The sequence below is a fragment of the Oncorhynchus clarkii genome, chromosome 26 (genome assembly GCF_045791955.1).
Source record: "Oncorhynchus clarkii lewisi isolate Uvic-CL-2024 chromosome 26, UVic_Ocla_1.0, whole genome shotgun sequence".
Lineage (NCBI taxonomy): Eukaryota > Metazoa > Chordata > Actinopteri > Salmoniformes > Salmonidae > Oncorhynchus > Oncorhynchus clarkii.
This window is the reverse complement of record NC_092172.1, coordinates 19,824,087-19,849,998: the sequence shown is the minus strand read 5'-3', so window position 1 is coordinate 19,849,998 and position 25,912 is coordinate 19,824,087. Positions and strand designations below refer to the sequence as shown.

Sequence of the window (25,912 nt, the reverse complement as noted above, 5' to 3'; positions counted from 1 at the left end):
TGTAAAGATTCTGTATGGAGGAATGGTCTAAGATCCCTCCCAATGTCTTCTCCAATCTCATACAACAGTATCGTTATCCCCGCAAGGTGAGGTATTGAAAGGTATTGGAACAGGGGTGCCAATAATTTTGACCCATATTTTTTTGAGGAAAAAAACGTATTACTTGTTAGACAAAATCTCTTCCTCTGAGCAATTGTATCAGAATAAAATATGATTTGTGAGATATCAATGTAACAAATGCTTTTTACAGAGGTATAATACTAAGAGAACGGGGGATTAGAAAAAGAAAACAGGAGATGAGGAAGAGAGGAGGACATAAGAGAAGAAAAGAGAGAAACAATTAAATCAAAAAGGAGAGAAGAAAAGGTAACAAGAGGTCCAAATGACTCCCTCCATAGTGTGTATCAAAGCAGTAGTGTGGTCCAGTGTATGACAGTATATTTTAGAGAGAGAGAACGAATGCTGGGCAACAACAGCTCTGGCATGTTTAAACAACAGATTAGCATTAATCTGCCTTTCAAATCAGCCCAGGTTACAGGTGTTTACTGTGATTACCAACCAAACGCTATTATTATAATTACTCACTTAGGCTCCTGGCAGAGAGAGAGAGAGAGAGAGAGAGAGAGAGACAGAGGGGGAGAGAGAGGAAGATAAAGAGAAAGAGAAAGAGAGGGGGGATATATGCATACCATCCTGCCTTTTTCTGGTGGAAACACCTGCAGGTAATCAGATTAAATGATAGATTGAACGAATCTCTTTGTGAAACAGGAGAGAACGACAGGAGGCTGCAAACAAGAGGGTGCTTTACTCTAAACACTCGCAAACAAAGGAAGTACATCTTAAGGCATGTGTGTGTGTGTGTGTGTGTGTGTGTGTGTGTGTGTGTGTGTGTGTGTGTGTGTGTGTGTGTGTGTGTGTGTGTGTGTGTGTATCAGAGACATTCCTCTTTTGGTTTTTCACAGACTAGATTCATCTTTCTGGAGGCGGAGGGCCGTTTGGTGTGGGATGGGCCAGTATAGACTGCATGGCTAGAGACCATCTGGACATCTGCAGACAGAACCCACAACATCCTCGGGCTAAATTTGAGCTAAATTTCATCTAACTTTGAGCTAAATTTCATCTAACTTGGAGCTAAATTTCATCTAACTTTGGCAAAGAATCCAATATTTTTTGCTCATTGCCACAGAAGAGGGACAGTTAAATCTAGAGAGAGAAAGAGGAACCAGTTATAGTCTCTTTGTTGACGTCTTTATTCAAAGAAGGAGAGCTTTTTGGCCACTTAGAGCTTCGGTACCCTCTTCCACTGAGAGAGAAAGTGGAATGATTACTGTATTTGACAATGATAAAGCCCCAGATTCATCTCACTAAAACACCCCCTATGTCTGGAAGAGGAACACAGTCTACAACATCTCTGACTGCTTGTCTGTCCTAAATAATGTACCTAAGATGGCATCCTAAAGGTCTTTGTTCCCGAGAGACCCCCCCCCCCCGCCACCCACCTCTCTCTCCAAACCACCACTTTCTCAGTCCAAAACCATCATACATTCAACTGACTTTTAATAATCAGGTATAGTATGACCCCGCTGTAACCATGGTGACGCATGACCCTCATAATTTTCAGCGAAGATTATGAGTGTGTGTGTGTGTGTGAGCCTCCTCTCCAGTCCCAGTCACAGCTTTGTCCCTTTATGGTCTGTCTGAGCCCAGGAACAAGGGGCAGAACAGTAATTTGACATTTCAAAGATGAACAGCATTCATTAGGATGGTTAGTGTTAATTAGGAGCATTAGACAGTAGTAAGGTGACGAGTGACAGTGGGGGCGGCAGTGGAGGGTGTGTGTGTGTGTCCTTCCCCCCCACCACATCTCTGTCTCTAGCAGAGGATACTGTTCAGGGAGAGCAGGATGTTCTCTGTTAGAGATACCTTAAAATGTCACTGTAAAAGTAAAAACGCTGAATTGAAAGGTTGTCAGAAACTGGCGTCTGTAATTAATCCAACTAGCCTTTTTAAAAAGGCATACCCAGACAAAGGAGAGTTTAGCTTTTTCATGTCACTCTAAATTGTTCTCAAATGATCTAGCAACCCTAGTCTATGACCATGTCCAAATATGTCACAGTGAACTACAAGTCAAAAATATGAAAGCACTACTTGAAAAGTGAAAAACTCTTCCTAACTTAACTTACTAACCACACACAGAATGAAAACTGTGAACTGCTGAGGGTGAGAGCCCATCTGTGAACCCCTCTACACAGGACACATCCTATTTAAGACAGAAACCAGCCCGGCTCCTTCCGTTCCTGACGCTTTAAGAAGGACAGTAAAGCATTAGCTCAACACTAGAGGAGAAAAAGGGGGAAAACATCTAGGGCAAATAATAAGCTGTCAATCAGAGCAACCTCAGGAGAGCTGTCAGGGGTTTAGCTGTGATTGACAGGTGTGACATTTGCTGAGTCGACCCCACACTGCAGTCTGAGATCCTCACAGGAGGAGACATCCACCTGGGCCAAGAGCTCCCCAAAACTTACTGACACTCTCTCTCTCTCTCTCTCTCTCTCTCTCTCTCTAATTTAGTTTCAGGGGCTTTATTGGCCTGGGAAACATATGTTTACATTTCCTAAGCTAGTGAAATACATAATAAACAAAAGTGAAATAAACAATAAAAAATGCACAGTAAACATTACACAGTTCCAAAAGAATAATGACATGCTATGTCTATATACAGTGTTGGAATGATGTGCAAATAGTTCAAGTACAAAAAGGAAAATAAATAAGCATAAATACAGGCTGTATTTACAATGACCTTTGTTCTTCACTGGTTGCTCTTTTCTTGTGGCAACAGGTCACAAATCATACTGCTGTGACGGCACTCTGTGGTATTTCACCTAATAGATATGGGAGTTTATCAAGGCTTTATTTGTTTTCAAAGTCTTTGTGGGTCTGTGTAATCTGAGGGAAATATGTGTCTCTAATATGGTCATAGATTTGACAGGAGGTTAGGAAGTGCAGCTCAGATTTCACCTCATTTTGTGGGCAGTGAGCACATAACCTGTCTTCTCTTGAGAGCCAGGTCTGCCTTTGGCGGCCTTTCTCAGTAGCAAGGTTATGCTCACTGAGTCTGTACATAGTCAAAGGTTTCCTTAATTTTGGGTCAGTCACAGTGGTCAGGTATTCTGCCACTGTGTACTCTCTGTTTAGGGTCAGACACAGTGGTCAGGTATTCTGCCACTGTGTACTCTCTTTTTAGGGTCAGTCACAGTGGTCAGGTATTCTGCCACTGTGTACTCTCTGTTTAGGGTCAGTCACAGTGGTCAGGTATTCTGCCACTGTGTACTCTCTTTTTAGGGTCAGTCACAGTGGTCAGGTATTCTGCCACTGTGTACTCTCTTTTTAGGGTCAGTCACAGTGGTCAGGTATTCTGCCACTGTGTACTCTCTTTTTAGGGTCAGTCACAGTGGTCAGGTATTCTGCCACTTTGTACTCTCTGTTTAGGGTCAGTCACAGTGGTCAGGTATTCTGCCAAATAGCATTTTAGTTTGCTCTGTTTTTTTGCAAATTCTTTCCAATGTGTCAAGAATTTAACGTCTCTTTTCTGGATTTTGATAATTAGCGGGTATCGGCCTAATTCTGCTCTGCATGCATTATTTGGTGTTTTACGCTGTACACAGAGGATATTTTTGCAGAATTCTGGTGAGCGGACCACAGATTTCACAACCATAAAGGGCACTGGGTTCTATAACTGATTCAAGTATTTTTTTCCAGATCCTAATTGTTATGTCGAATTCTATGTTCCTTTGAGGGCATAGGAGGCCCTTTTGCCTTGTCTCTCAGGTTGTTCACAGCTTTGTGGAAGTTACCTGTGGCGCGGATGTTTGTGTGTTCTAGGGCAATGGTGTCTAGATGGAATTTGTATGTGGTCCTGGGAACTAAACCTTTTTTGGAACACCATTATTTTGGTCTTACTGAGATTTACTGTCAGGGCCCAGGTCTGACAGAATCTGTGCAGAAGATCTAGGTGCTGTTGTAGGCCCTCCTTGGTTGGAGACAGAAGCACCAGATCATCAGCAAACAGCAGACATTTGATTTCAAATTCAAGTAGGTTGATGCTGGGTGCAGCAGACTGTTCTAGTGCCCACGCCAATTCGTTGTTAGGGTGGGGCTTAAGCTGCATCTGTCTGTCTGTCTGTCTGTCTGTCTGTCTGTCTGTCTGTCTGTCTGTCTGTCTGTCTGTCTGTCTGTCTGTCTGTCTGTCTGTCTGTCTTATACACATACACTTTCGCACAGCACAGCACAGAACACACACGCACACACACACACACACACACACACACACACACACACACACACACACACACACACACACACACACACACACACACACACACACACACACACACACACACACACACACACACACACACACACACACACACACACACACACACACACACATACACCACACACCACAAGCCTGTCCTAGAACTAAGAGAAAAAGCAGTCCTAGAGCTAAGAGAAACCCACTGAATGCCAAAACGTCCTAAAACACCTTCACTGAGAAGTCTGACTAAAAAGCAACAGATAGAAGGGGTGGGTGGGTTTAAAGACAGAGCTGCTGTGAATACAGAGGAGCAAGGAGACCTGCTGCTATCAGAGCCAGATTACAAATAACAGCCATTAACAGAGAGCTGCACAGTGTCTCAGGGCTAATGCAGCAGAACTAAAGGCACAGATATGGCCCACCCCTACTGCAGCTCTTCCTTTGTATATGGAAATGTACTGTGAAGAAATATGAGTGTGTGAGTGTGTGTTTGGGGTTTTGCGGGGGGTACAAGTGGTATACAGATAGTGTGCATAGTGTGTGTGTTATCTGAAGGACATCTATGTGTTCATTGGTAGGCACCTCAGGTCTGTAAGTGGGAATAAATGGAGTGTGAAGCAGGAGAGCGGGGGGGGGGGGGGACTTTGAGAAGACAGAGTGCGTGTGTGTGTGTGTGTGTGTGTCCTTTGTGGTGGCCAAAGATCACCTGGGGTCAAACCTAATTTTCCTGCAGAATTAATTACCAGATGCACACACAATTACCAGACATGTGTGTGTGTGTGTGTGTGCCTGCCTGCCTGTAGGGTTAGATTTTTCCCTGGTGTCAGTACTGTAGTCCTCTGCATCTCTGATGGGGTCACTGGCACCACACAACAACACACACACATACATTCACCCCCATTACCCCACAGTGCTGACTGGGAGCTTTTACAGGACAGGCAGCTCAAACGCTGACACACTCAAACTCCCTCTGTCTCACTCTCTCCCTCCCTCTATTGCCCTTTTACTCAATTCCTCCATCACTCTCTCCCTCACTGGATTGAACTGGACATTATTTTCAGTGTGTTATCGTTTCTGATCATGCACTCTTAAAAAGCATGTCAGCTCCACTCTGGTGACCTAAGCACATCTGACAACAAAGACAAAACAAGCTCTAGCTCCTCCTCTAGCTCCTCCAGCCTCCTCTGGTGCTGTTGCCACAGTGTTCAAACAGGAGCAGAAGTAGTCTCCTGTTATAACCCAGGAAGGTTAGACTGTGTCATTTCTCTCCTTTTCTTGTCCTTGACATAACGATGAATGAGAGATGTATGAACGTATTCATCTTCAGGCTTTTATGTGCAATGCCTTCCCTTGATATTCCATGTTATACTACCATAGAAGCACCCCGGGCCTCTCACAGAGCAACACTAAGGCCCGCAGGTCTCAAATCACACCTGTCTGACTCATCATAAATCCATATGTAGCACTCCTGCTAACTTGTCAGGAAGTAATCTTTGGTTGGGTACAGATGACAGGGTTGTGTATGTGCCTGTTGGTTTGTGGAGTTGGAAAGGGAGTGTGCGTGAGAGAGATTCTGTGTCTGTTTCGCCTGGGTGTGTGCGTTTTTGGGTGTGTGTTTGTGTTTGTATTTGGGGCCAAGATATACATCTGTATGTATGGAGAAACATTTAGCAACGTGTATCATGTGTGTGTGCGCTCGCGTTGACTTAAGTGTGTGTGTGTGTGCATGCAGTGTAGTGTGTGTGTGTGTAGCAGGGAGCTGGTTGGGTCCCCTTGCCGCCCTGGGGCTTCAGAGCCCATTTCCCATTGTGCAGTGTGATAAGTTTCTCTGTCAGATCCTCCCAGCACCACTATATTTCTGATAAGCTCCGCTGACAGTTTTCCAGACCTCTGGCACAGAGATCAATTTGAGATTGATTCGGAATGCCCTGCTGGGCCGAGCTGGGAGATCAATTTGAGATGGATTGTTCACGCCAGGGGGCAAACGGCACACACCTCTCTCTCTCCCTCTCCCTTACTTGCTTTCTTTACCTCCCGTTACACTCCCCCCTTTCTCCTCATCCCTCTCTCCCTCCCTTCTGATCTATCTTTTTCTCATCCTCTATCACTCTCCCCATTTCCTACATTGCTCTTTTCTCTCTCTCTCTCTCGCTCTCTCTCTCTCTCTCTCTCTCTCTCTCTCTCTCTCTCTCTCCTCTCCCTCTTCCGGGGTGTGTATGTGTGTCAGGCAGACTGAGGAGCAGTAGGGGTAGGAATGACTCCATTAGCTCAGGGCCAGCTCATGTGGAATGATAAGCCTCAGGCCACCACAGATAACTAATCTGGCTTGGTAATGTACACACACACAGACAACAGAGAATACGAATGGATACCCCCCTGGCCTCACAAACACACGCACAAGGAAACACACACACAGAGCTTAGGCCAGTTCCATTCTCTCCAGCCAAGTGACCATGGTCAGCCAACCTCCTAGCCTGTCACCCCAACTGCATTCTGAACTTATCTTAAGTCATCAGGCCCAGGACACCATATGGAAACCTCCTTCCTCTATCTCTAACTAGACCCTGACCTTATCTCTATCCAGACCCTGACCTTATCTCTAACTAGACCCTGACCTTATCTCTAACTTTACCCTGACCTTATCTCTAACTAGACCGTGACCTTATCTCTAACTAGACCCTGACCTTATCTCTAACTAGACCCTGACCTTATCTCTAACTAGACCCTAACCTTATCTCTAACTTGACCCTTACCTTATCTCTATCTAGACCCTGACCTTATCTCTAACTAGACCCTGACCTTATCTCTAACTAGATCCTGACCTTATCTCTATCTAGACTCTGACCTTATTTCTAACTAGACCCTGACCTTATCTCTAACTAGACCCTGACCTTATCTCTAACTAGACCCTGATTTTATCTCTATCTAGACCCTGACCTTATCTCTAACTTGACCCTGACCGTATCTCTATCTAGACCCTGACCTTATCTCTAACTTGACCCTGACCGTATCTCTATCTAGACCCTGACCTTATCTCTATCTAGACCCGGACCTTATCTCTAACTAGACCCTGACCTTATCTCTAACTAGACCCTGACCTTGTCTCTAACTAGACCCTGACCTTATCTCTAACTTTACCCTGACCTTATCTCTAACTAGACCCTGACCTTATCTCTAACTAGACCCTGACCTTATCTCTAACTAGACCCTGACCTTATCTCTAACTAAACCCTGACCTTTTCTCTAACTTGACCCTGACCTTATCTCTAACTAGATCCTGACCTTATCTCTATCTAGACCCTGACCTTATTTCTAACTAGACCCTGACCTTATCTCTAACTAGACCCTGACCTTATCTCTAACTAGATCCTGACCTTATCTCTAACTAGACCCTGACCTTATCTCTAACTAGACCCTGACCTTATCTCTATCTAGACCCTGACCTTATCTCTATCTAGACCCTGACCGTATCTCTATCTACATCCTGACCTTATCTCTAACTAGACCCTGACCTTATCTCTAACTAGACCCTGACCTTATCTCTATCTAGACCCTGACCGTATCTCTATCTACATCCTGACCTTATCTCTATCTAGACCCTGACCTTATCTCTAACTAGACCCTGACCTTATCTCTAACTAGACCCTGACCTTATCTCTAACTAGACCCTGACCGTATCTCTAACTAGACCCTGACGTTATCTCTAACTAGACCCTGACCTTATCTCTATCTAGACCCTGACCTTATCTCTATCTACATCCTGACCTTATCTCTATCTAGACCCTGACCTTATCTCTAACTAGACCCTGACCTTATCTCTAACTAGACCCTGACCTTATCTCTATCTAGACCCTGACCTTATCTCTATCTAGACCCTGACCTTATCTCTAATTAGACCCTGACCTTATCTCTAACTAGACCCTGACCTTATCTCTAATTAGACCCTGACCTTATCTCTAACTAGACCCTGACCTTATCTCTAACTAGACCCTGACCTTATCTCTATCTAGACCCGGACCTTATCTCTAACTAGACCCTGACCTTATCTCTAACTAGACCCTGACCTTGTCTCTAACTAGACCTTGACCTTATCTCTAACTTTACCCTGACCTTATCTCTAACTAGACCCTGACCTTATCTCTAACTAGACCCTGACCTTATCTCTAACTAGACCCTGACCTTATCTCTAACTAAACCCTGACCTTATCTCTATCTAGACCCTGACCTTATCTCTAACTAGATCCTGACCTTATCTCTATCTAGACCCTGACCTTATTTCTAACTAGACCCTGACCTTATCTCTAACTAGACCCTGACCTTATCTCTAACTAGATCCTGACCTTATCTCTAACTAGACCCTGACCTTATCTCTAACTAGACCCTGACCGTATCTCTAACTAGACCCTGACCTTATCTCTATCTAGACCCTGACCTTATCTCTATCTAGACCCTGACCGTATCTCTATCTACATCCTGACCTTATCTCTAACTAGACCCTGACCTTATCTCTAACTAGACCCTGACCTTATCTCTATCTAGACCCTGACCGTATCTCTATCTACATCCTGACCTTATCTCTATCTAGACCCTGACTTTATCTCTAACTAGACCCTGACCTTATCTCTAACTAGACCCTGACCTTATCTCTAACTAGACCCTGACCGTATCTCTAACTAGACCCTGACCTTATCTCTAACTAGACCCTGACCTTATCTCTATCTAGACCCTGACCTTATCTCTATCTACATCCTGACCTTATATCTATCTAGACCCTGACCTTATCTCTAACTAGACCCTGACCTTATCTCTAACTAGACCCTGACCTTATCTCTATCTAGACCCTGACCTTATCTCTATCTAGACCCTGACCTTATCTCTAATTAGACCCTGACCTTATCTCTAACTAGACCCTGACCTTATCTCTAATTAGACCCTGACCTTATCTCTAACTAGACCCTGACCTTATCTCTAACTAGACCCTGACCTTATCTCTAACTAGACCCTGACCTTATCTCTAACTAGACCCTGACCTTATCTCTAACTAGACCCTGACCTTGTCTCTAACTAGACCCTGACCTTATCTCTAACTAAACCCTGACCTTATCTCTAACTTGACCCTGACCTTATCTCTAACTAGATCCTGACCTTATCTCTATCTAGACCCTGACCTTATCTCTAACTAGACCCTGACCTTATTTCTAACTAGACCCTGACCTTATCTCTAACTAGACCCTGACCTTATCTCTAACTAGATCCTGACCTTATCTCTAACTAGACCCTGACCTTATCTCTAACTAGACCCTGACCGTATCTCTAACTAGACCCTGACCTTATCTCTATCTAGACCCTGACCTTATCTCTATCTAGACCCTGACCGTATCTCTATCTACATCCTGACCTTATCTCTAACTAGACCCTGACCTTATCTCTAACTAGACCCTGACCTTATCTCTATCTAGACCCTGACCGTATCTCTATCTACATCCTGACCTTATCTCTATCTAGACCCTGACCTTATCTCTAACTAGACCCTGACCTTATCTCTAACTAGACCCTGACCTTATCTCTAACTAGACCCTGACCGTATCTCTAACTAGACCCTGACCTTATCTCTAACTAGACCCTGACCTTATCTCTATCTAGACCCTGACCTTATCTCTATCTACATCCTGACCTTATCTCTATCTAGACCCTGACCTTATCTCTAACTAGACCCTGACCTTATCTCTAACTAGACCCTGACCTTATCTCTATCTAGACCCTGACCTTATCTCTATCTAGACCCTGACCTTATCTCTAATTAGACCCTGACCTTATCTCTAACTAGACCCTGACCTTATCTCTAATTAGACCCTGACCTTATCTCTAACTAGACCCTGACCTTATCTCTAACTAGACCCTGACCGTATCTCTAACTAGACCCTGACCTTATCTCTAACTAGACCCTGACCTTATCTCTAACTAGACCCTGACCTTATCTCTAACTAGACCCTGACCTTATCTCTAACTAGACCCTGACCTTATCTCTATCTAGACCCTGATCTTATCTCTAACTTGACCCTGACCTTATCTCTAACTAGACCCTGACCGTATCTCTAACTAGACCCTGACCTTATCTCTAACTAGACCCTGACCTTATCTCTAACTAGACCCTGACCTTATCTCTATCTAGACCCTGACCGTATCTCTATCTACATCCTGACCTTATCTCTATCTAGACCCTGACCTTATCTCTATCTAGACCCTGACCTTATCTCTAACTAGACCCTGACCTTATCTCTAACTAGACCCTGACCGTATCTCTAACTAGACCCTGACGTTATCTCTAACTAGACCCTGACCTTATCTCTATCTAGACCCTGACCTTATCTCTAACTAGACCCTGACCTTATCTCTAACTAGACCCTGACCTTATCTCTATCTAGACCCTGACCTTATCTCTATCTAGACCCTGACCTTATCTCTAATTAGACCCTGACCTTATCTCTAACTAGACCCTGACCTTATCTCTAATTAGACCCTGACCTTATCTCTAACTAGACCCTGACCTTATCTCTAACTAGACCCTGACCTTATCTCTATCTAGACCCGGACCTTATCTCTAACTAGACCCTGACCGTATCTCTATCTACATCCTGACCTTATCTCTATCTAGACCCTGACCTTATCTCTAACTAGACCCTGACCTTATCTCTAACTAGACCCTGACCTTATCTCTATCTAGACCCTGACCTTATCTCTATCTACATCCTGACCTTATCTCTATCTAGACCCTGACCTTATCTCTAACTAGACCCTGACCTTATCTCTAACTAGACCCTGACCTTATCTCTATCTAGACCCTGACCTTATCTCTATCTAGACCCTGACCTTATCTCTAATTAGACCCTGACCTTATCTCTAACTAGACCCTGACCTTATCTCTAATTAGACCCTGACCTTATCTCTAACTAGACCCTGACCTTATCTCTAACTAGACCCTGACCGTATCTCTAACTAGACCCTGACCTTATCTCTAACTAGACCCTGACCTTATCTCTAACTAGACCCTGACCTTATCTCTAACTAGACCCTGACCTTATCTCTAACTAGACCCTGACCTTATCTCTATCTAGACCCTGAGCTTATCTCTAACTAGACCCTGACCTTATCTCTAACTAGACCCTGACCGTATCTCTAACTAGACCCTGACCTTATCTCTAACTAGACCCTGACCTTATCTCTAACTAGACCCTGACCTTATCTCTATCTAGACCCTGACCGTATCTCTATCTACATCCTGACCTTATCTCTATCTAGACCCTGACCTTATCTCTATCTAGACCCTGACCTTATCTCTAACTAGACCCTGACCTTATCTCTAACTAGACCCTGACCGTATCTCTAACTAGACCCTGACGTTATCTCTAACTAGACCCTGACCTTATCTCTATCTAGACCCTGACCTTATCTCTATCTACATCCTGACCTTATCTCTATCTAGACCCTGACCTTATCTCTAACTAGACCCTGACCTTATCTCTAACTAGACCCTGACCTTATCTCTATCTAGACCCTGACCTTATCTCTATCTAGACCCTGACCTTATCTCTAATTAGACCCTGACCTTATCTCTAACTAGACCCTGACCTTATCTCTAATTAGACCCTGACCTTATCTCTAACTAGACCCTGACCTTATCTCTAACTAGACCCTGACCTTATCTCTATCTAGACCCGGATCTTATCTCTAACTAGACCCTGACCTTATCTCTAACTAGACCCTGACCTTGTCTCTAACTAGACCCTGACCTTATCTCTAACTTTACCCTGACCTTATCTCTAACTAGACCCTGACCTTATCTCTAACTAGACCCTGACCTTATCTCTAACTAGACCCTGACCTTATCTCTAACTAAACCCTGACCTTATCTCTATCTAGACCCTGACCTTATCTCTATCTAGACCCTGACCTTATCTCTAATTAGACCCTGACCTTATCTCTAACTAGACCCTGACCTTATCTCTAATTAGACCCTGACCTTATCTCTAACTAGACCCTGACCTTATCTCTAACTAGACCCTGACCTTATCTCTATCTAGACCCGGACCTTATCTCTAACTTTACCCTGACCTTATCTCTAACTAGACCCTGACCTTATCTCTAACTAGACCCTGACCTTGTCTCTAACTAGACCCTGACCTTATCTCTAACTTTACCCTGACCTTATCTCTAACTAGACCCTGACCTTATCTCTAACTAGACCCTGACCTTATCTCTAACTAGACCCTGACCTTATCTCTAACTAAACCCTGACCTTATCTCTAACTTGACCCTGACCTTATCTCTAACTAGATCCTGACCTTATCTCTATCTAGACCCTGACCTTATTTCTAACTAGACCCTGACCTTATCTCTATCTAGACCCTGACCTTATCTCTAACTAGACCCTGACCTTATATCTAACTAGACCCTGACCTTATCTCTAACTAGACCCTGACCTTATCTCTATCTAGACCCTGACCTTATCTCTAACTAGACCCTGACCTTATCTCTATCTAGACCCTGACCTTATCTCTAACTAGACCCTGACCTTATCTCTAACTAGACCCTCTATCCGACCTTATCTCCATACCACCTCTGGAACCCACAAAACTGACTGGGACTGTTACTGTAGACAACACTGACCTTTACCCTCAGTCTAAGGATGTGGAACATTACAGCAGGAAGGCTGCATCTATGGAACAGAGGAGGAGGAAGACGAGTGTCCGAGCAGTGTAGTGTACAATGTTTGGGCCACCTGATATGGTTCACTTGTCTGATCTCAGAGAGCCCTCATTTACCTATTGACCTGACCCTGTTAGCAGTCAGGACCATACATAATCTAGACAAACACAGGGAGAGAAGTGAGACAACAAATCCCAGAGATTAACCTTACACCCCTGGCTTGTGGACCACCAGGGAATGGGGCTGATGTCATGAGCCGTAGCCCAGTGCGTGTGCCCTTGGCTGGGTTGCCCATGCAGCCAGAGTCCCTGCAGGGAAATGGAGCCTCCACACCTGGGTGCCTCTATAAGAGCCTGTCACCACTCTATTAATCAGACTGTAACCTGGACACCAGGCCTGGGCTGAACAGTAACAGGACCCAGCGCTATGTGACACCTCATTATACTAAAGGTTTTATTCTCTCTCATCCCGGGAGTGACCACCCTCACCTCCCTAATATCACACTAGATATTATATTATATTATACCCACCACATGCCTACCCTCCTCTGCCCCCTCTACTTCCCTTTTTTGCCAAGAGTGGCCACCCTCATCCCCAAATAACACACTCGCTAATCCCCCATGGCACCTTCCTACCCCATGCCCACTCCCTGCCCTCCCAGAGAGCTCTGGCCCTAACAAGCCAGTCTAATAGGGCGGTGTAGTATTTTAGTGGGCCATCGTCCCCAGCAGCTGCCCCTATGCCCTCCTTGCGCCCACCCCCCTGACCCCCTTCCCGAGCCTGTGAAAGATGGGTCTGATCTATTATTACCCCCCCCCCATCCAAAGGCCAGCTCCCCCAGTAATGAACACAGATGATGCCACAGTAGAGGAATGGAACGCATAGAGGGAGAGCAGAGTGAAAATATATAGGACCAGATGCTGCCCTGTGTTCAATCAGACCCTTCTCTCCTGCCTCATCTCATTCTCCCCACTGAGGGAAAATGGAGCAGACAGTAATAGCCGGTGTAATTCCAGGGTCCAAGCTGGACCTTCATATTTACAAGTGAATGCTTACATGGCCACAGAACAGTGCTGATGAGTGTTGAGGGTTTAGAGTTGCAGTGACTCCCTATGGGCTCAGATGAAAAGGCAGGGAATTATTACTGTAAATGTCCATGTTAAAACGTATAGCATATACAATAATTACACAATAACAAATGTGATTGTAATACAAACTGATTCTACATGTCTTTGCTTTCACAAACACATGAGAAGCTATAGTTTGGAGCATTTGTGGTTCCTAAAGACGTTACAAATGTATTGGAAATAAGTTATCAAGTCATGTTACATGCCAGGGAACATGTTAGAATTGCAAATGGAAAATGTTCATTTTGTGAATTTCCAGTAGGGAGAGGTAATAAGCAACATTTGTGGCTCTATGCAAAAAACAAGGACGCATTTGGAGTGTAGTTAGTCTTCACTCCCCTGGGCAGTTGTTTCATCCTAGTGATTCAGGGCTCTGAACTACAGAGATGTCTTATTATACTCCCCACTTTCCTCAACCTTTATAAACTCACTAACTAAATCATCTGCTGTTCCATAAAAGCACAATTAGAGAGAAGAGCTGTTTGCTCATACGATAATTTACTGCTTACATGCTCCCTGCGCTGCCTCAAACTTCCAGCTCTGTGTGCCATGGGAATGTGTGTGCATGTGTGTGTGTGTGTGTGTGTGTGTGTGTGTGTGTGTGTGTGTGTGTGTGTGTGTGTGTGTGTGTGTGTGTGTGTGTGTGTGTGTGTGTGTGTGTGTGTGTGTGTGTGTGTGTGTGTGTGTGTGTGTGTGTGTGTGTGTGTGTGTGTGTGCAAGCGTATGTGTGTAGAGAGAGAGACTGTTGGCCTTTCATAGCACCTGAGTCTCTGTGTACAGGACAAACAGTACAGTGAGCTTTTGTAGCAGTGCACTGGTGCGAACGGGCAATGGCAGCTGTATCTCTGCCTCAAACAGTGTGAAACTGTGCCCCCATCCCTCATCCCACAGCTGGGCCACGCAGAGCCACATAGCCCCTGTCACCGCCTGCAGTCCTGGAGGAAACAAACGATGACAAAACCCATCCACTGTCAGGGTCATTCAAGAGCACTGTCTTCAGTGAGACAGATGAGAGAGAGCGAGGGAGAGCAAGAGAGAGCGAGACAGAGAGCCATTGCTTTGCCAATACAGCCCTTGAATTTAATTAAAAGAGAGAGATGGCGAGAGAGAGAGAGAGAGAGAGAGAGAGAGAGAGAGAGAGAGAGAGAAGAGAGAGGCTATAATATGATGTGATGTGTGTGACCAGGTGTGTTGCTAGGTGTTTGATGTCCATTATATTTGAAGTGTCACACTGGACTACATGTATGAGCTGTGTCATGGTGGGAATGCTGCCTGCCTGAATGTCAGGTGTCTCTCTGCTATCTTACTCTCTTCTACATTCCATCACTGAAGTGTGCCTTTGCTGTGTTCAAAGCCATGTCTATGTCTGTTATCTCAGGTGTGTTACATGTCTTGTCCAAATCAATGGAGACCACTCTGTTGGAGAGAGGTGAGGGTGACATGTGCAGGGGGGAGGGGACTGGGGTAGTGTGGGAGGGGGTGGGCATGGGAAGAAAAGGGGCTCCTTTGGTATGAGAGGACAGCGGGTTGAGGGTTAGGGTTGTGATTGAGGATATGGTTAGGGTTGAATCCAGGATGTGGACATGAAGCTAGGGTTAGGGTTTTGGTTGAGGGTTAAGGTTGCACGGGGAGTTGGACAAGAAGCTACGGTTACGGTTAGAGTTGTGGTTGAGGCTAGGGTTGAACTGGGATGTGGACTTGAATCTAGTGTTAGGGGTTAGGGGACAGGGCTGGTCAGACAGAGAGGGTGTGGTAGAGAGCAGAAAGAGGGAGGTGTGATGCAGATTAAAGGCACCTGAAGGGCAGGGTGTGGGCGGAACATTCCTGCTATAACCACAAACGATACACCAGGGTGATTTCCATCCTTGGGGGGATCCCTGGAGCTCCCTGGGATGGACAGGGAATACTGGCATCACCATAGTATCCACACAGTTTTAAAAAGAGAAAACAGAACATCCTGCTTCATTTCACTCTATTGTGAAGGGTGGCAATATACAGTATTTGACCATGACTGTATACTATTGCTGTCCTGATATGACATATATTCCTCCAGCTATCTCAGCACAGTAACTCTAGTGTAGCTGCAGCGCTGCCAATCCAATGGCTAACAGTTAACCATAATCAGATCCAATCACATGCATGCACTTTATCAACAGATTGATTAAAACATTGACTAAGACAGCCCAGATAGAACATACAGTATGTAAGGGATAACCAATGAGGGGCTATGCGTTCTATGGAAAATAGTGAATGACGTGGAAGGTGTGCTCCACAACATGTTAGCGGAGTGGAACTGACCTTCCACAGAGTTGCATGCTTTTCCAGAGAACGCGTAGCCCCTCTTTGATTATCCTTTTTATTACATGACTATAGTTTAACACATTTGCTGCTAAAAATGTGTTCATTTGCAGGTAGAAATGTGTTCAATCTCCACTGCAGTAGGTAGCAAGTTTACTAGATAGCTACAGTAGTTGCCTTGTTAACCAAACAAACAGACTTGCTAGTTTATCTAACTAAACTTTTGTGGAAAATTTGATCCAAAGATTAAGGTAGAGTCTATTTAATTGTATAATAGAAACATCTTCAATCAAGCAGCTGCATGGGAGATCTATCTCTGATTCCACAGGGAACAACTTAAAGAATAAATGGCTACATGTCTCTTAATAGGAGGTCATAATACAATCATACTGTTTACGCAACAGATCTTTTCTAAGAGCAACAGTTCCAGAACACAATGGCCTTGTGTTAGGGTGTCGACATAACAGGAGTCTACGCAAGGCATAACATCACAGTTCAAAACAGAAAATGTTCCTTGAGAAGTTACAACAGCTCACCCCAAATTCTGCTACAACTAAACCATCAGTCCTAGCTTGCTATTAGGAAAATCGAAATCAACAATGCCAATAATGTTTTCAAAGCGACTTTTGCTTTCAAACATAGAACATGTAAGAATGAACTAAAGCCATTTAATTCTACCGTGCAAATATACCGTGCCTTATAGGGAAATAATGCACGCTCTAAAATATCCTTCAAGCCAATCAGAAACGAGTGGTATAAATGATTATATAGGAAAACAGATATTGCATTGGCAAATATGTGTGTGTGTGTATGTGTGTGTGTGTGTGTGTGTGTGTGTGTGTGTGTGTGTGTGTGTGTGTGTTTCTCTGGTTTATCCCCATTTTTCAACAGGGGCAAACACACCCAGCAGCAACCTTAATGCTTTACCCACAACCAATCACCAGCTGGGATATTTACCACGGCAACAGGGGTGCTGCTGTAGGGCACACATAACAGAGAGAAGAGTGTGTGTGTGTGTGACATGCAGGTTGGCAGTCTAAAGTGATGTGAAAGTGTATAAACTGATATGAGACTCACCCGTATGGATTGCTGCTGGGTCTCTTGCTGCTGGTCCTGGAACGGCTGGACTTCAGCTCACCACTCATGCTAATGTCTGTAAAGAACAACACAATCATAGTCAGGTGTGAAAAGGCATGGCACAGTATGGCATAACTCGCTCCAGCACTACGAATACCAGGCTGTTTCTGCTTTAACCAACCATATCTTCTCTGTTTTTACTCTAGCAATTGACTTTGTTGTTGTCTTCATGTGGCATGAAAACGACAGTGGTTGGCAGAAACAGACTGGCACCCATGCCGTCTATCTACACACTGACACTAACTGTGTCTCTGTTGGCACCAACTTAGCATCAGAAACAAACATGTCTGTACATCAAGAGACTCTTGTCACAGCACATTAGCTCACTGGCGTTGAGACACATGGCACTGGTCATTCCGACTTGCACACATATTTGCGCACGCACGCACACACACACACACACGCACACACACACGCACATACACACACACACACACACACACACACACACACACACACACACACACAAACACACACACAAACAAACAAATACACACTCACACAAACACACCATCCCTGTGGCTCAATTATACAGGAGCCATCTTGATTATTGCACATGCCAGAGCAGCTCTCCCTCTATGGCGTGTGAGAGGGGATGGTGGTTCAGAGAAGAGGGAAGAGAAGAGAGGCCATTCTAATATGGACAGATGGGAGAGGGGACTAAAGCGTGACTGAGCCGGCTGCAGAGAGAGAGATGTGATGGGGGAGTGTGCATCTTTGTGGTTGTGGTGGGCTTGTATTATTATCATTGTGGGTACTGGAAAACCCCAAAAGTACCCACAAGGATGGTAAAATAAGGAAAATTCCCAGGTCCCCATGAGGACAAAGGCTATTTTAGATTTAGGGTTAGGATTACAATTAGGGTTAGAATCATGGTTAGGGGTTAGGTTTATGGTTAGTAGTTAGGGTTAGGTTTGGGGTAAGGTTTAGGGTTAGGATTTTAAATGAAAATACATTTTAGGTCCCCACAAGGATAGTGAAACATATGGTGTGTGTGTGTGTGTGTGTGTGTGTGTGTGTGTGTGTGTGTGTGTGTGTGTGTGTGTGTGTGTGTGTGTGTGTGTGTGTGTGTGTGTGTGTGTGTGTGTGTGTGTGTGTGTGTGTGTGCATTTGTGTAGGTTTGCCCTCCCCTTTTTATATCCTGACCAAGCCGGGCTCTCCCTGGTGGGGTTGGCAGGGTGGGTCAGGCTGGCAAAGTGGCAGTACTCTGGAGCTCAGGCCCAGGGCCGGCCTCGCCTCCCACAGTGACAGCATGTCTGATAAACGGAGCTGTGTTGCCTAATTGCCCTCCGTCTGTCACAGGGAAATGTATGGGCTCTCAGTCTGCAGAATTTTGACAACGCACCCCGCTGTCCACTGCCTCCTGTCCACATCCAGTGGCACACATTGGTCAACAACCACCTACAGACAGATACAGTATGCACAAACAAGTAAAGTATACGCACTGCTGGTAGGAATATGCCTTGGTGAACGACATTTCTAACTATTTCATGTCTTCTGAAGAGACATTTAGAAGAGCATTTGAAACCACCCCCCAAGCCCACAGCTATACCCTATCAAAACGAAGTCAGAATAAGCCATTAGTAGCATTGAGATGCATCACTATAACATTAACCCCACAGGCTTCAGTAGTGACTACAACAAGGCTGGGGGAATAGTGTACTTCATGTTTTGTTTACTGAGCTAATCGATTACATGATAAAGCCTTTACAGACAGACAGTCAGACAGGCAGACAGACAGACAGACAGACAGACAGACAGACAGACAGACAGGCAGACAGACAGACAGACAGGCAGGCAGACAGACAGACAGACAGACAGACAGACAGACAGACAGACAGACAGACAGACAGACAGACAGACAGACAGACAGACAGAGCCCACGCAACCTGCTCTACAGGGGACCAGCCTCAGGAGAGAGGGATGGCAATTCGATTTCCCTACTGCCTTCTCCATTGGAACACAAAGCAGGATGCCTCTCAACGCTAAAAAATACAACTACAAAGCTTTCAATGTCTGCAGGGGACAGAACATGATTAGTGTACCAACAATTTTGACTTTGCTGTTGATGTGTTCTATTGTTTGGCTGTTTGAGATACTTTTCGACTCGTAAGCAACCTGACCAGTGGTGAGTGGGTGGTTTGAAGTACAGTAGACCAACATGGAGCCTAGAGGAAACCTATCACTCTCATGAACCTGGTTGTATAAGTTCAAATAACCAGCAGTATGTTGCTACATTTTCATTCAATTTCACATCTTGCAACTCTCAGTGTCTCATCTCGCCATAACTCTGCACTACAGAAAACTCCTGTATAGTTTTTGATCATTTCAATGTTCTCATTTTGAGTGGGCAAGACTGCTCCCAAGCCACATGGTTCTGTATAGTTAAACCTAGAATAGTCTAAATGGGGAAGAAGAGGAGAAGATCTTCATGTCTCTGAGATGGGGGGGATGAGACAGGCTCTGAGCTGGGTGAATGAGACAGGCTCTGAGCTGGGTGAATGAGACAGGCTCTGAGCTGGGTGAATGAGACAGGCTCTCAGCTGGGGGGATGAGACAGGCTCTGAGCTGGGTGAATGAGACAGGCTCTGAGCTGGGTGAATGAGACAGGCTCTCAGCTGGGGGGATGAGACAGGCTCTGAGCTGGGGGATGAGACAGGCTCTGAGCTGGGTGAATGAGACAGGCTCTGAGCTGGGTGAATGAGACAGGCTCTCAGCTGGGGGGATGAGACAGGCTTTGAGCTGGGGGGATGAGACAGGCTCTGAGCTGGGGGGATGAGACAGGCTCTGAGCTGGGTGAATGAGACAGGCTCTGAGCTGGGGGGATGAGACAGGCTCTGAGCTGGGTGAATGAGACAGGCTCTGAGCTGGGTGAATGAGACAGGCTCTCAGCTGGGGGAATGAGACAGGCTTTGAGCTGGGGGGATGAGACAGGCTCTGAGCTGGGGTGATGAGACAGGCTCTGAGCTGGGGGGATGAGACAGGCTCTGAGCTGGGGGAATGAGACAGGCTCTGAGCTGGGGGGATGAGACAGGCTCTGAGCTGGGGGAATGAGACAGGCTCTGAGCTGGGGGGATGAGACAGGCTCTGAGCTGGGGGAATGAGACAGGCTCTGAGCTGGGGGGATGAGACAGGCTCTGAGCTGGGGGAATGAGACAGGCTCTGAGCTGGGGGGATGAGACAGGCTCTGAGCTGGGTGAATGAGACAGGCTCTGAGCTGGGGGGATGAGACAGGCTCTGAGCTGGGTGAATGAGACAGGCTCTGAGCTGGGGGAATGAGACAGGCTCTGAGCTGGGGGAATGAGACAGGCTCTGAGCTGGGGGATGAGACAGGCTCTGAACTGGGGGAATGAGACAGGCTCTGAGCTGGGGGAATGAGACAGGCTCTGAGCTGGGGGATGAGACAGGCTCTGAGCTGGGGGATGAGACAGGCTCTGAACTGGGGTGATGAGACAGGCTCTGAACTGGGTGAATACACGCATAACTGTTAGTCGCTTTGGATAAAAGGGTCTGCTAAAATGGCATATATTATTATATTCCCAGCTCCTGAACCATTAACAGATTACCAAACCATATTCCCCACCCCTGAGCAATCTACAGACAACCAAACCATCTTACCCACTCCTCAGCCATCTCAAAAATACCAAAAAGGCTGTGCTTACACAGGCAGCCCAGTTCTGATATTTTTGGGGGTTGGTCTTTTGACCAATCACATCAGATCTTCTCATATCAGATCTTTTTCAGAACTGATCTGATTAGTCCAGAGAGCAATTGGGGGGGGGGGTCTGAATTGAGATACCTGTGTAAATGTAGCAAAAGTCTTCCCCACTCCTGAGCCATATACAGCAGACCACACTGCATGCGCCTCCCTCCGAGCGAGACCAACTGTCACTCATCAGGAGCTGCCAATCAGTGGGAGCACTATCTGGGCGCGTTCTGCTGCCAAGTCGGTAAATTGCATCAACAAATGATGAATTCCTGCCAGTTCACGCTGGGTTAAACAGAAGTGTTACAGTTGTCCACAAAAAAAGGACACTGCCGACTGAAGTGGAAAAGGCTTCAAATTCAAATTGAACAAATAAATGTTTGGGGGAGTGTTGTGCTAATAATCGGCATCTACACGGGAGGTGTGAATTGCAGACAATTACCACGTGCCATGTGCTCAGATAGAAGCCGTAGCTATTAGCCCAAACAAACAAAACCATGTTTTAAAGTGGCACTCCAGTCAGCTTTTCACCTCATTTATCACCTGATTTACAAACAGTAGCGGTGCCTGGGTAAAATAACTAGGGAAGCCACGCCCCCCCATAACCTGTTAATTCATATGCCTTGCGACTGTGATATGTAGGCCTAAAGGCCGAGACAATAAGAAGACACAGAGGCAGAATAAATTCAACCACACCTTTGTTTTTTTTCACAAAACCGGAGAGCAACCTCTGTCCAGTGAAGTCCACAAAGCATATTACATGTACAGTAACAGACAGTTACATGATGTACAGCATGGTCAAGCAAGTTCATATTTCCCACATTTTCGGACCACTAAATAACTATTGATTTAGAACCACAGAGAGTTACTGCAAGCCGCAAGGAAAACAGAAGCTGCCTCCCCTATTCCAGCACCATTTCAACTTCAACATTTCAACATCATCAAATCACCTACAGTATGCTTAGCCTAATACAGTGACAACAAAAAGATACCAAAAATAATTTTGTCCAATCAACATAAGCTAAATATGATGTGGCTGTCCATGGTTCTGATTTCTGTGCATGTGTGTTTGTGTGCATGAGCATCCGTGCAAGTAGAGAAACATGTTGACTCACCCTACTTGTAGAGAAACGCCGATGCCATCCTCCTCTCTTTCATGTTGAAGAAACGGTCTATGACTGTCATACAGTACAGTCGTGGCCAAAGGTTTTGAGAATGACACAAATATTAATTTTCACAAAGTTTGCTGCTTCAGTGTCTTCAGATATTTTTGTCAGATGTTACTATGGAATACTGAAGTATAATTACAAGCATTTCATAAGTGTCAAAGGCTTTTATTGACAATTACATGAAGTTGATGCAAAGAGTCAATATTTGCAGTGTTGACCATTCTTTTTCAAGACCTCTGCAATCCGCCCTGGCATCCTGTCAATTAACTTCTGGAACACATCCTGACTGATGGCAGCCCATTCTTGCATAATCAATGATTGTAGTTTGTCAGAATTTGTGGGTTTTTGTTTGTCCACCCGCCTCTTGATGATTGACCACAAGTTCTCAATGGGATTAAGGTCTGGGGAGTTTCATGGCCATGGACCCAAAATATTGATGTTTTGTACCGCGAGCCACTTAGTTATCACTTTTGCCTTATGGCAAGGTGCTCCATCATGCTGGAAAAGGCATTGTTCGTCACCAAACTGTTCCTGGATGGTTGGGAGAAGTTGCTCTTGGAGGATGTGTTGGTACCATTCTTTATTCATGGCTGTGTTCTTAGGCAAAATTGTGAGTGAGTCCACTCCCTTGGATGAGAAGCAACCCCACACATGAATGGTCTCAGGATGCTTTACTGTTGGCATGACACAGGACTGATGGTAGCGCTCACCTTGTCTTCTCTGGACAAGCTTTTTTCCGGATGCCCCAAACAATCGGAAAGGGGATTCATCAGAGAAAATGACTTTGCCCCAGTCCTCAGCAGTCCAATCCCTGTACCCTTTTCAGAATATCAGTCGGTCCCTGATGTTTTTCCTTGAGAGAAGTGGCTTCTTTGCTGCCCTTCTTGACACCAGGCCATCCTCCAAAAGTATTCGCCTCACTGTGCGTGCAGATACACTCACACCTGCCTGCTGCCATTCCTGAGCAAGCTCTGTACTGGTGGTGCCCCGATCCCGCAGCTGAATCAATTTTAGGAGACGGTCCTGGCGGTTGCTGGACTTTCTTGGGCGCCCTGAGGCCTTCTTCACAACAATTGAACCACTCTCCTTGAAGTTCTTGATGATCCGATAAATGGTTGATTTAGGTGCAATCTTACTGGCAGCAATATCCTTGCCTGTGAATCCCTTTTTGTGCAAAGCAATGATGACGGCACGTGTTTCCTTGCAGGCAACCTTGGTTGACAGAGGAAGAACAATGATTCCAAGCACCACCCTCCTTTGGAAGCTTCCAGTCTGTTATTCAAACTCAATCAGCATGACCGAGTGATCTCCAGCCTTGTCCTCGTCAACACTCACACCTGTGTTAACAAGAAAATCACTGACATAATGTCAGCTGTTCCTTTTGTGGCAGGGCTTAAATGCAGTGGAAATATTTTTTTGAGATTCAGTTAATTTGCATGACAAAGAGTGACTTTGCAATTAATTGCAATTCATCCGATCACTCTTCATAACATTCTGGAGTATATGCAAATTGCCATCATACAAACTGAGGCAGCAGACTTTGTGAAAATTAATATTTGTGTCTGTTAAGGGATTTTTTTTTTATCAATAATGACTAATTATGTATACATTTCAATCAGGACTGACTAATCAGAATACTATTATGTTACTGTATATATGTATGAATTTTCTTTTAATCCTAGTACTGAATATAATGTGTGTAAATATAATCAAGAATTAGAACAATGACTGTCTGTTCCTTGGTAGAAATGAATGAACTATATCGCCAGACTGGCTAGAATGCTTATCTACACAGGCAGGCCTTGGCTCGGTCTAAATTAGGATAGACGATGTGGGAAGGCTTGAGAACTATACAGACTTTGTACCAGTGTCAAGAAGAGACGGGACAGTTCGAAAACTAATGACGTCATTATCAGTTTATAACCTGTGGTAAACTGTATCATGTTCAGTACTCTCGAGAATAAACGCTGCTGGTTGATTTTGAGACTGGTCTCTGTCCATTTTATGCAAATAAGAGTCTTACAAATTCTTAGGAATTGACAGTGTTTCATTTTAATTGGGTATTAAAACATAGAGGAATTTAATTCCTCAAAACTTTTGGCCACGACTGTACATGCTTTTATTTTTTGTTGTCCTAGGCTACCTGGCTAAAATGCTTGCTCACTAGCCTAACTTCCTTTCATGGGCAACTTTAGCTAGTTAACATTAACCTTCTACAACTAGCTACATGTTGAACTTCCATTCTCTCAGGCCAGGGGCACAACAATGTATGAATTAATGGTTGGATCAGAATCACCATTATAATCGTTGGCCAGTATGGAGAATTAATGAAAACCAAGTCCATATCCCTATCTCCATCCAAGGCTAATTTAAGAAAGAGACAAATTTAGCTAGCTGGATAGCTAGCCACTGGAAGATTTAAAAAACACAACAATTTTCTGTTAATTACTTTCAATGGGATTTGATAGGAGGGAAGCCAAATCCAAGCTGGCTTCCCTTGACACTTTTTTTGGTGTGCCAGAACCATTCACAGTTGAGCTCACTCAGTATAGCTCAATGCGGTTTGGCAAATTTTGTATACTATTTTTGTCAAGTGGGGCCAGACGCTCGCTGGCTTCCCTTGCCTTCAATGCTACGGAAGGCAACAATGTCATACTTGTTTGGACCAGACAGCATCAGATAGATGGCCTACACATATATAGACATAGGCGCGCTTTCTCCTGTGATATACATTCAGCCTCTTGCGAATTGAAGGAAAATTATGAAACACAGAGAGACGAAAGATCTATCTTTTTTTCTTGATATTTTTTTTTTTAGGGGAAGCCTGGCTTCCCTTGGCATCCATTAATACGCACCACTGTTTACAAAACAAAAGGCACATCTCAATAGGTGGTCCAGGTAAGTCATGACATTGCAGTGGTGGGGTGGGGCATTCCTCTTTTGTCTCTACTACTCCTCAAGCAAGGGGTAGGCCGATGACATCACGGGTTCCCATCAGAACAACTCATTGAATGCCCTACTCCTTGAAGTTCACAGTTGTGTCTAAAAAGCACAATTTTACTCAAAAAATGATGTTTTACCCTTTAGTGTCTGCACTTTACAGTATTTATACTAGGGATATCACTTTAACAGTAAACGTTCCTACATTTCTGGAGGATGTCTTTAAAATGTATGTGCATCCAGGTGTACTTATGTGGGTGAGTCAACTTATTTGAATGACATTATTTCCCTTTCCTGCAGTCAAATGACCAAATCGCCCTCTAGCAGCTTCATGGGTGGAATATTATTCATATTTTTCATAAATCCATAATTAATATGGTGTTTCTATATCAAAATGTTTTGTTATATTTCAGTCTTCTGTGATGCATATAAAGTTTAATATTGGGATGCATCTCAAAATGTAATACACTTCAACTGTATATCTGACATGGTACAGGTGTGTTATTTTGTTTAA

The 25,912-nt window shown here is 44.7% G+C and overlaps 1 protein-coding gene across 2 annotated transcripts in view; it reads right to left on the bottom strand.

The window, feature by feature from the left end:
• Positions 1-25,912, bottom strand: part of LOC139384879 (RNA-binding Raly-like protein) — a 78,060-nt gene that overhangs the window by 33,621 nt on the left and 18,527 nt on the right. For both annotated transcript variants that reach the window (XM_071129778.1, XM_071129779.1), the window contains exon 2: positions 17,524-17,599. In XM_071129778.1, the coding sequence (XP_070985879.1) occupies positions 17,524-17,599 (76 nt within the window). The remainder of the gene's footprint in view (positions 1-17,523; positions 17,600-25,912) is intronic.